Source organism: Pelmatolapia mariae, linkage group LG6 (genome assembly GCF_036321145.2).
Source record: "Pelmatolapia mariae isolate MD_Pm_ZW linkage group LG6, Pm_UMD_F_2, whole genome shotgun sequence".
NCBI lineage: Eukaryota > Metazoa > Chordata > Actinopteri > Cichliformes > Cichlidae > Pelmatolapia > Pelmatolapia mariae.
In genome coordinates this window covers 2839793-2852416 of record NC_086232.1, presented here as the reverse complement: position 1 = coordinate 2852416, position 12624 = coordinate 2839793, and the positions used below count along the sequence as shown (strand labels likewise).

The following is a 12624-nucleotide window of genomic DNA, read 5'->3' as shown; positions in this document are numbered from 1 at the left end:
CTGAGAACAACACCAAAGAACCCAGAACAACACCAAAGAACCCAGAACAACACCAAAGACCTGAGAACAACATCAAAGAACCGAGAACAACACCAAAGAACCGAGAACAACACCAAAGACCTGAGAACAACACCAAAGACCTGAGAACAACACCAAAGAACCGAGAACAACACCAAAGACCTGAGAACAACATCAAAGACCTGAGAACAACATCAAAGACCCGAGAACAACATCAAAGAACCGAGAACAACCTCAAAGACCTGAGAACAACATCAAAGAACCGAGAACAACCTCAAAGACCCGAGAACAACATCAAAGACCCGAGAACAGCCTCAAAGAACCGAGAACAACCTCAAAGAACCGAGAACAACATCAAAGAACCGAGAACAACACCAAAGACCCGAGAACAACACCAAAGACCCGAGAACAACATCAAAGAACCGAGAACAACATCAAAGACCCGAGAACAACACCAAAGACCCGAGAACAACACCAAAGAACCGAGAACAACCTCAAAGACCTGAGAACAACATCAAAGAACCGAGAACAACCTCAAAGACCCGAGAACAACATCAAAGACCCGAGAACAGCCTCAAAGAACCGAGAACAACCTCAAAGAACCGAGAACAACATCAAAGAACCGAGAACAACACCAAAGACCCGAGAACAACACCAAAGACCCGAGAACAACATCAAAGAACCGAGAACAACATCAAAGACCCGAGAACAACATCAAAGAACCGAGAACAACACCAAAGAACCGAGAACAACACCAAAGACCTGAGAACAACACCAAAGAACCGAGAACAACACCAAAGAACCGAGAACAACATCAAAGAACCGAGAACAACACCAAAGAACCGAGAACAACATCAAAGAACCGAGAACAACCTCAAAGACCCGAGAACAACATCAAAGACCCGAGAACAGCCTCAAAGAACCGAGAACAACCTCAAAGAACCGAGAACAACATCAAAGAACCGAGAACAACACCAAAGACCTGAGAACAACACCAAAGACCCGAGAACAACACCAAAGAACCCAGAACAACACCAAAGACCTGAGAACAACATCAAAGAACCGAGAACAACACCAAAGAACCGAGAACAACACCAAAGACCTGAGAACAACACCAAAGACCTGAGAACAACACCAAAGAACCGAGAACAACACCAAAGACCTGAGAACAACATCAAAGACCTGAGAACAACATCAAAGAACCGAGAACAACATCAAAGAACCGAGAACAACATCAAAGACCCGAGAACAACATCAAAGAACCGAGAACAACCTCAAAGACCTGAGAACAACATCAAAGAACCGAGAACAACCTCAAAGACCCGAGAACAACATCAAAGACCCGAGAACAGCCTCAAAGAACCGAGAACAACCTCAAAGAACCGAGAACAACATCAAAGAACCGAGAACAACACCAAAGACCCGAGAACAACACCAAAGACCCGAGAACAACATCAAAGAACCGAGAACAACATCAAAGACCCGAGAACAACACCAAAGACCCGAGAACAACATCAAAGAACCGAGAACAACCTCAAAGACCTGAGAACAACACCAAAGAACCGAGAACAACCTCAAAGACCCGAGAACAACATCAAAGACCCGAGAACAGCCTCAAAGAATCGAGAACAACCTCAAAGAACCGAGAACAACATCAAAGAACCGAGAACAACACCAAAGACCCGAGAACAACACCAAAGACCCGAGAACAACATCAAAGAACCGAGAACAACACTAAAGACCCGAGAACAACACCAAAGAACCGAGAACAACACCAAAGAACCGAGAACAACACCAAAGACCTGAGAACAACACCAAAGAACCGAGAACAACACCAAAGACCTGAGAACAACACCAAAGAACCGAGAACAACACCAAAGAACCGAGAACAACATCAAAGAACCGAGAACAACACCAAAGAACCGAGAACAACATCAAAGAACCGAGAGCAACACCAAAGAACCGAGAACAACACCAAAGAACCGAGAACAACATCAAAGAACCGTGGCTCTCACTTGCCTCAGATAAGATATTGTTCATGATTCAACGTTGAGATAAAGACTGGCAGAGTTCCAAAGAACAAACGTCTGCTGACTAAAGGAACACACAGACGTGTTCATGATCCACAAGACTTTTTGGAAACTATTCTGTGGAATTATGGCATAATATTTAAACATTTAGAAAGGTTTGCATCCTGTTACATGTGGTGCAAAATGAACACAGCATTCCATAAAAAGGTCAAATATGGTGGTCGTAGTATGATGGGCTGCTGTTGCTTTGCTGCTTCAGGATCTGGATGACCTGGCGTGACCTTAAACAGGCTGTTCATCTCATAACCTTCCAATTTTACTGAGTGAAAGAATTCTATAAAGACGACATGGACAACATTCCTCCACAGGGATGTGAGAAATCCATATCGCAAACACTTGTTTACTCTTCTCGCTGCCAGCAGCACAACTTATTATTGGGCAATTATTTTTTCACACAGGGCCAGACAGGTTCAGGTCCATTGTTTTTCACTTAATAAATCTAATTTTCATTTAAAACTGCATGTTGTATTTACTGGTGTTAGTCAGGTTTGTTTGTGATCTGAAACATGTGACACGCTTGCTCATTTTGTTATAACATAATTCTGAGGCTCCTTATCCTGTAGGAGTGAACAACAGTTTGAGCTGAGATCTGTGATGAGCTGTGTGGTTGTGGATGTTTCTGTAGCTGGTGGATACTCGTTTCACTTTTTATCCTACTTATTTCTCAACTGAGATGTAGCGGGAGATGAGCTTGATGTCTAAAGTTGTCTGATGCTTTATGTAACACAAACACACACCTGCCCGACCGTAGATGCTTGCTTATGTGTGTGTGTGGAGGTGAGAGAATGGTTAGAATGGTGTTTGCTTGTATATTTGAGTGTCTAATAGATTACTGTTGGTGCTCTGCTGAACACTAAACATTTTGCCTCCCTGTTCGTCTGCTCCTCTTTGCAGCCATGCATCTGTTTGGTCTAAACTGGCAGCTTCAGGAGAGTGAGGGATACGGAGCCTTTGAAAATGGAGGTGGAGGAAGAGACACAACACCCAACACATTTATAGTGTCTACAGACAACAGTGAGTGCCTGCTTAAAGATTTTTTCCTTCCCTTTCTTTTGACATTAAAAACAATAAAAGCTGTGGAAAAGTTAAAGGCTGGCGGTGCAGTGAGGCAAGAAACATAAAGCTAAGAGCTGAACGCAGGAGCCCAGGATAGCCTTCAGAGTTTACCACATATTATAATCTGCCACTCACTCTCAGAGGTTAGGGTTTCTTTCCAGCCCTTTTCAGATTCTGATGTTTGATATCACTTTGATGCTTGGCACGCACACACACACACACACACACACACACACACACACGCACACACACTGAGTTGGACTTGAACAACACCCTTAACTGGCTTTTTTAAAGATGGCGATGTAGTGACCCTGCTCTCAGTCCCTCTGGACTCGAGGCAGAAAACAGGACACATATGGGAACAGTGTACAAGTAGTAACAGTTAGGAAATGGACAGTACAAATCAAAGCAACCAGATACAAACCAAACAGATTTTCACATCAATAACATGCTTTGTTTTTAAATTATGCAGTCTGAACTTACTTTTAGTGCTGAAAACTTGTTTTGAAGGCAGTGACTAACAGCATTGCAAAGAAACCAGAGAAGTATTGTAAAAGAAAAATCAGTGTAACAGGTAACAGAGATGTAGGACAAAAGCCACGGCTGCTGACCTCACCCTGCCAGTCACGCTTTTGTTAAATGTGCAGCTTTTCTGTTCTGTAGTTATTCTCTCTCTTTGTCTGCCTGTCAGACTCTTTTAGTTTCATGTCTCCATTTTCTCAGCTTTTCTTGCCTTTTTTTTCTCAATTCTTTCTGTTCTTTTTCTCACTGCTCATCCCTTCTGTTCACAACCACAAAGCAGTGCTGAATAAAACTTAAAATAAGCGAGATAACAGCAGCACACACCGACTGTTGGAGGATGTTTACTGAAAGCTGTGAGGGCTCTGAAATCGCTGTTTGGAAACAGAGAAAAACTGTAAATGTTTCCTTTCTGCTGGCAAAAGTTTGCCCCCAAACTGTAAACTTACAACAGTTTAAATATGTGCAGGATATGAGTCGAAAACAAGTCACAGATAATGTTAAAGAAAACAAAGAAAGAATTAAACAGGTTTAAGTGATGTAGACAAAGAATGAGATAAATGTCAGTATTAGAAAGCAGATCTCCTCTCCTGTGTGTTAGCTATTATACACAGGAAGAGTGAGGAGAACTACAGAAACATCAGGGGTGGGAATCTTTCTCACATAAGAAATAATAGTTTGTGTCTTTAAGTTGAACACTTGTGTTATATGCAGCATGTCATATCAGCGTAGCTAATGCATATCACAGGTAAACCACAAATATTCACACACACACTCACATATACTGCTGACACACCTGAGCCAGTGCTGGTGAACACATTCCAGCTTTACTCTCTGCAAACTACACTGAAGCTATAGAAACACAAACAGGTGTATGTGCCATGATTCCTTTGTGGGAAGGAACCTTTTCTCAGCGTGTGATCAGTATCAGTTAGTGTTAGTATCACAGTCCACGACTGACACATTCAAGGACATTCAGTAAATCACATTGTTGCAGGTTTAAGGGCGTCTTTGCCTTAACAGTGTGGCAGTTCTGAACACAATAACATTAATAACACAACAACCAAGTTAACTCATAATCCATTCCATTACAGTATAATACATTCTGTCAACCTTTAGTAAGCTAACATGGATCATTGACGTTTGTCCTTTGCCCTTGTTATGGCCCTCCCAGTCTTTTCTTTAATGGTTTGTGTGGTAGGTGTTCCAGGTTAACTGGTTTTTACTTTAACTGGTTAGATTTTTCTACAAATTCCACTTTCATTGTTCCAGATGTTATACCTGCAGATTATTGTTGGGGATTATTCTTTACCCTCTTGAAAGGATGACATACACTGGAGTTTCTGTGTGAGGTATGGGGTATAGGTCAGGAGGAAGAACATGTCATCTATTAATCAAAACAGTGGTGGTGGTTCAACTCCTGGCTGCTCGAGTCTGTGTGCCAAACATCCTTGAGCAACATATTAACCCCAAGTTGCTCTTTGTTGTGTTTCCTGGAGGGTGAATGTTGGATAGAAAGCACAGAAAAACATAACAAAAGTGAATGAGACAGGCAGTATGAAGCACCTTGGATGCTTTATACAACCTTCTCTACAAGAGTAGAAAAGAACCAGCTCAATTACCATTTACATATATAACTGTTAACCACAGGGATCAGCCATGTAAGCGTTTAATGTCCACCTGACTGAAACACTGAGTGCCGACACTTTCTGAGGTTCAGCTTTTGTTTTCTTTCGTGGCTTTGCACTCACTCAAATGAAAACCTTAATTAACCTGTAAGAAATCTATGAGTGTTATTATATGTTCACTTACTTGGGGAATGTGTATGTTTTCAACTGACCAAACATAATCATTTCTTCTGCAGTGAATTTTCTGTAGTGAACTACCACAGCCAGTGTAACCTGTCTCCAGTGCCCGAAAACAATCTGTCACTGTTAGCTACCTAACAAGCACTGGTATTATCTCCCATGTTGATGATGTATCCTCCTTGTGTTGGACAATGTTCTTCCTATGTAGCCATGATGGTGGCTTTTAGAGCATCTCATGGATTCAGTTTGATGTGTTTTTCCTTCTGCAGGTAAGATGCTTTTTCTAGAGAACAACACCATAGACACAGGAGAGGTGGATGTGGGGAGACGAGCCATACAAGATATACCTCCAGGTGAGCTGTACACAAATGCACATGTGTAGGGATCTGCTGTGATTAATACTCTGTAAACTAAGTGTAAGATTTCCAACACCCCATACCAATTTGTAGGATTGTTATGTTGTGTAGTGGAATCATCCTCCATGTTTCTGTTAATCAGTTATATCAGTGATGGCAGAGATTCTAACAAGTTCAGTTGAGTGTATTACTTAAATCTAGAACTACTACAAAGAGGAACGTAATCATATTATAATAACTATACTTGTAAACAAGGCAGCACAGTGGCGTGGCGATTAGCACTGTTACACACAGCAAGAAGGTCCTGAGTTCAATACCCCCACCTCCCCGGGGCCTTTGCGTGGGTTCTCTCCGGGTACTCTGGCTTCACAGTCCAAAGACATTCATTATCTAAATTGCGAGGATGGAGTTATAAATATTCCACATGTGAAGGAACGCTGCATCTGTAGCACTGTAAATGAAATCACTAGTTTTGTTTACTGGTTTTCACTTTTGACATTATTTTCGAGTGTGTCACAGTAATAAGCCTTAAAGGTTAAATGGCTTTCTTGAAATGAATTCATTTGCCACATATTTATGAATAAGCTGCAGTAGTAACTTGTTGTGCTACAACACCACACACAGTTGCAGGAAACAGAAGTCGATGGGAAATTAATAACAAATCACACTGTTTTTTATAAAGACAACTAACGTTGAGAAGGCGGCATTTCTGAAAGTCAGTTGGGGAGTGTTAATATTTAAACCACTGAAGTTAATGTTGTTCTGTTTCTTTATTTAAGGTGTGTTTTGGAGGTCCCAGCTGTATATCGACCAACCACAGTTCCTGAAATTCAACATTTCCGTCCAGAGAGATGCTCTTGTTGGTGTGTATGGACGCAAAGGCCTGCCACCTTCACATACACAGGTAACACGGGAATGCAAATGTTACCAGAACTACTTTAGAACTAGTGCACCAACATATTGGAGAGTGGAAAAAGTGCATGAAGTGATATTTTCATCATTTGAAGTACTAATGAAGTAAAAAAAACAACTCCCGCTAATGTCTAGCTTTAATCATTGATTCAAACAGCAGTGATAGAAAATGACACCTGAGTGGTTTTCACGTTGTCATGCTATGACTTATGTTAAAGTTTTTGCCACTGAAGTTAACTTTTGCCATTTGGCAGTCAGCATTGACTTTTAAGAGACTGCTAGTATATCCTCTGTGCCTCTATGTCCATCCTTTCTATTGTTAATAACATTCAGGGCTGTAGAGTGCGACCAATTGCGACCACACTTTTCAATGGTGCGACTAAAAGAAAATCCTTGGTAGCACCGGTGCGACCAGCTGTTCCAGTAAAAAAAAAAAAAAAAAAAGTCTCTGCAACTCTGAAAGTCCGTGTGGTCAACAACTGACACACATCATGCCCCTATCGTGTGTCCCAATCAGAGATAGTCAGGGGCGGGACCTCTATGATTGGCCGTGGTCCTGTAGTTGTCCCGTAGTCCTTTGTGTGTACGTTTGAAAGTGCAGGTGGATAGAGAGAGGTGAGTATAGGTGAATAAAGCGATATCGATTCATTAAATCCTGAATCGACTTTTAAATATAAATGTATTTTGCCCGAAACGCCAGAATCTCAGGTTAAAGCTCACAAAACTATTTCTACAACCACCAAACAGCAAATGAGAGCAGGTAACGGATTGTGCACAAAGAAGTAAACACAGAGCGGACCTGAAGCATCAGAATCAGCTTTCTCGGCTTTCTCACCCGACGGCCCGTACACGGACACGCCGTCGGGGCTCAAAGCTGACAGCTCACTGACTCTGATGCGTCGGCGGGTCCGCGCTGTGTTTACGTCTTTTTTGCGCTGATTCTGATGCTGCAGGTTTTGTCTCCCTCCAACCAAAATTTACTGAACCAGCAGCAAAAGAAGATCCTACGCTTCACATTTGATAAACATCGTCAGTAATTCCCTCCTACTTTTGCATCCACCACGATAAAAATCACACTTCATGCACAGCTCTCTCTCTCTCTCTCTGTACTTCAAGAACAGTTTCCCATCTCAGATTTCTGTTTGTTCATTTGCTTATTACCCATCAGTCTACCGTTGTTTGCAGCACTGTCGGCCGCTGTTTTTTGTTTTGTTTTGTTTTTTTACTTAAAGGACCTCGGACAAAAAAGCCTAATTTCTGCTGTTCAACTTTTTAAAATTATGCAAAATTGCAGAATATTTTTAAGGTTATCTGCTATAAAAAGCCAGGCCAGGAAAATCTCCTTCATGTTTTTCTGTTTTATCCTCAGTTACTTTGACACAAAGGCATCTGCTGTGATGTTCACACCTCTGATGAAGTCTCACATGTATCAGTACTGATAAATGATCAGAATTATAATATTTCTGACTGTCTGAGGCAAAATTGAATCGAATCGAATCAGGACCTTGTGAATCGAATGGATTATAGAAATCAGTGATGATACCCAGCTGAAGTGAGCCGTAGTGAGCAGCCTAGGCCCGACAGAAGTGGCTGCGGTAAATGCACTGCCCAAGTGTCCCCTCTCCCCGCTGCCTTTCAGCATCAGGCAGCAGCAAACAGGTCGTCAGAGGAGCCAATGTGATGATTAAGTTTAACATTGTCTACAATATTGCCAAAGAGTGCCAATGCACTTTAAGCACAAGCACTTTTTCAGTAACTTATCTTTCTTCTAGAGCTGTGCTCCAAATAAAGAACTTTGTGTTGACAGATTGTTAGTTAATCATTTACAAATGAATATTGTCTGTATGGACAGCAATTTCCCCCAAAAAAAGTGCACATGTAGAACTGCGGTGTTAAGCAATGTGGTTGAAAAATTTGGGTGCGCCTAACTTTTATGCTGGTGCGCCTAAGAAAAAAAGTTAGGTGTAGCAGTGCAACCGTGGCAAAAAGTTAGTGTAGAGCTCTGACATTATTTTCCAGCATCTACGTGATTCATTTGTAAAAAACAAAAACAAAACAAAATTATTTTTAAAAAACAAAAAACAAAACTAGGTTCGGTTGAAATTTTTCGGTATTGCTGCGTCTCCAATCTTTCACAGTTGCTGCTTCTTTGCTCATTTTTCCAGTGAATTTTCCTCTATTGGTCAAACGTATCTAAACTCATCAACAAAGTCAGAGAATGAAGCTGACTCAGTGGGATGTGACCCTAAGTAAGTTTTAGCCCACTAAAGAAAAAAAAACAGCTAAATGTAATAGCTTTTAAATAATCATCTGGGAAAGGATAAGGAACTCATTTAGACAACAGATTGGCTCCAAGAGAGAGCCCCACAGTGATCTAACTCACCACTGAAGGACTCAGGGGAGCAGAACGACTGAGAGGAAGTGTCAGAGCAGGTTCAGAGCTCGGCGACGAGGTTCGGCAGCCTTGGTGTTAGGGTTAGAATCATGGCGTATATCTCATAAGATAATCTGTTTATGTTGACCTAAAACATTATCCTGACATGAAACATGCAGAGTCTGTACATAACCAGATTGTTCTGTTATGTTGGCTGAATGAGGACTCCACATTCAGATTATGTGTAAAAGAAGGAGTCTTAAATTTTATTAAAAGACAACAAGTTGTTTATGCTACCTAATTATCAGGTCCACCTGAAACTCAAAGACTCGCCAGCCCTGCTCACGACAACTTTAAGTTGCATCTTTAGGCACTCGGTTACTTGGTTAACCCATCATTATTTTTAATTAATGAGTTAACTTTATGGAAAATGGCAAAGACAACAGCTTGACAGCCATAAAATAGTATTTTTGAAACAAGGATATGCCCAGAGACGTGGCATAGTTTACGTATAATGTCCTAAAAAGAAGTAGCATGCGTAAAAAAAGACTACTGAAAGCAAATGGACAAGTCATGTCGGGAAACAGGATAACTCCAGTAAAGGCCTGACACAGGACCTGAGAGCTGCATCTGGCCCTTCAGTTGATCATCAACTGTTCGCTGAAGCCTGATGGTGTCAACGGGATCTGGTTAGAACTGGAATCATGATTGAGAAAACGACACTTTGATTTTTGGGAACCATTTGACTGGCAGTGGCTTCATGTTTGAGGATGACAATGGTCCCAAACACACGGCCAGTGCAGTAAAAGCATACTCGGATAGAAAAACACACAATGGAAAGCTTTCAGTACTGGACTGGCCTCTCACAGCGTCAGCCTCGACATTATTGAAGTATTGTGCGATCATTCTGACAGAGAACAGAAAAAAAGGCAGCCGAGATCCAAAGACGAACCTTGGAATCTCCTTCAAGAAGCCTGGAGAATACTTCAATAAATTATAAGAAAATTACAGGTGGCACATATCATGTTTCTGTTTATCTTCTGTCATGTCTGAAAGGGACTGAGAGGAACATTAATTTATAATGTAAATGTAGATGAAAGGGGCATCTGTCAAAAAGGTTAGAAGCTATGCTATACATTCAGCATACAAAGCTGACTCATTTAATTGTGGTGTATGTGTGCAATAGATGCCATGGTAATGTAGGTCATGACCCTGGGATGAGATTTTGTAGGCAAAGGACGACATGATACAGCAAAGAAATGTTTCCAACTGAGACGATATTGATGTTTTTATCTTTACGCCTCAAAATGAAATCTTATTGAATCAGTGGCTGCAGCTGATATCTGTTCACTACTATAACATTTAGGACAGTTTGTCGTCAGCCTCCCTAGTTCGTATGACTTTTCTACTTTCAACAAATTTCCGAAATGCTCAGAAAACCCTCTGAAATCAACACAGGAAAGATGGCGCCGTCCTAGTGGCAGCCTGAGGTAGCCGCTCTCCGATTCTCTGATTCTGATTCAAGTTATAAATATTTCACAGGCAACTTTGCAAGTGAGTCAAGTGCTTCATAACTCTTAGTCCATAATGAATATAAGCTTCTTCACTGAACTATTCCTTTAATGACTACACTTACATCTCTGTGTCACATCTGTCAAAGGACTAATCCACGCAGTCACACAGCTCAGTGTTAGCACTTGAGATGATAGCCCACTTCTCCTGGATTTTTCTTCATGCTTTCACCCATTGTTTTCTCTATTGCTGTTGTTGTGAAATGGTCCATACCATTGTACACAGAGCTAATTTCATAGACATCCATCTGTTATGTCATGTGAACGCTCAGAGTTTAATTGGTGATATATTTAAGATTCACCTAAGACCATGTGACAACATCGTGGCCAGTTTAGCTCAGTGGGATGAGCGGGCGACCGTAGGCTGTGTGGCTGAGAGCGGCTGGCCAGGGTTCGAGGCTGACCTGTGTCGCATGTGTTTTATTGTTTTATTTATTTAAAAGGGACAGTGCAGTTTAACATAGTCCAAGTGCAAAACATGAAACTGATGTAACGCACATACGTTTAGAGCTATTGCTAATTTTCAACCATCGTCCATTGTTGGGCTCACAATACACATATTTTACAATAGAACAGAAATTTTCATAAAACCAAAATACATCATGAATACATCTACAATTAATAGACAATAAATAAAAAAAAACAACAACAACAAAAAATCATTAATTAAAATGAGTACAGCTCTGATTTCCCTTTAACCAAACTTTGACCTTCACTGTAAAGGAACTGATGTCTGTAATCAATTTGATTTCAGTTGGAAGTGTGCTCCACAGATGGCAAGCTTTATGGAAAATGCTGACTGACCAAATTTAGATCTGCGATATGATATCTTACAGTTGCCATTCACCATGCTCCCTAGTAGGATGTGTTCTCACTGCACTGCCTAATAAAGCTAGTAAGAGGCCAAAAAAAGACCACTTGATGGTCAGACTGACCTGCACTGCTGTCCTTGCTAGGCCTTGGCCCTTCAGGAGAATCCAGGTACTGTGCAGGGTGACAAAAACTGGACATGTTGAGCATCACCTCTAAATCTCAAAGAGCACAGTGGTTAGATTGTTATAGCTGAAACTTTAGGCTAAACCTTGGGGAAAATACGATGTTTGCATTATTGTGCTTTTTTGTTTTCCAGTATGACTTTGTGGAACTGTTGGATGGTAGTCGACTTATTTCGAAAGACAAACGAGCACTAAGTGACACCGACGCAGGACACATACGACTAGCTGTTTCTTTCGAAGAAGAGTCTGAAGGAGGCCCCCGACATATCCGCTCCGTGAATGTGCACGAGGCTGGGTTCATCCAGTACCTGGACACTGGAATCTGGCACCTGGCGTTTTACAATGATGGACGAAACACAGAACAAGTCTCCTACAATGCCATCATCATAGGTGAGACATGCTTGTTCTTACTGGGACGTTACTGTAAGAGTGTGTGAGTGCACCTCTTCAAAGCATGTGCTCAGCGTATGTGCTACCAGCTTGTTATTACAGAAACTCAAATATACTACTACTATTAATAATAATAACAATAATTATAATGAGAAACATCAAAGCAGATTCTGGAGCGCATAGTTATCTGGAACGTGACAGACATCACGATCTTAACTCGAAGCAACGTTGAGTAAAGCTGCATTTGATTCCTTGATAAGTTATCTCGAAAAATGAGTTTGAAGTGAAAATACAGACACTTGACTAACAGATTCAAGGCCAGAACTTTCTAACTGTGAGGGAACATCAGTCAAGATATAATCTATATGTAAATGACAACAACATTTCATCTAGTTTTACTTTTTAACCAAACTGGTTGTGGTTATGCAAAACTTACATAGTCGTCTGTTAGGGTTAGCGATGTAGCACTAAATGCAGAAAGATGTAAAAATGATTATTCTTTCTATGTTTAACATACTATAAACCTTCAATGGGC

At 41.0% G+C, this 12624-nt stretch overlaps 1 protein-coding gene across 7 annotated transcripts in view; it reads left to right on the top strand.

Moving 5' to 3' along the window:
- Nucleotides 1–12624, top strand: part of tenm3 (teneurin transmembrane protein 3) — a 266186-nt gene that overhangs the window by 158373 nt on the left and 95189 nt on the right. For all 7 annotated transcript variants that reach the window (XM_063475648.1, XM_063475647.1, XM_063475646.1 and 4 more), the window contains 4 exons: nucleotides 3003–3122; nucleotides 5761–5844; nucleotides 6627–6751; nucleotides 11834–12089. In XM_063475648.1, the coding sequence (XP_063331718.1) occupies nucleotides 3003–3122; nucleotides 5761–5844; nucleotides 6627–6751; nucleotides 11834–12089 (585 nt within the window). The remainder of the gene's footprint in view (nucleotides 1–3002; nucleotides 3123–5760; nucleotides 5845–6626; nucleotides 6752–11833; nucleotides 12090–12624) is intronic.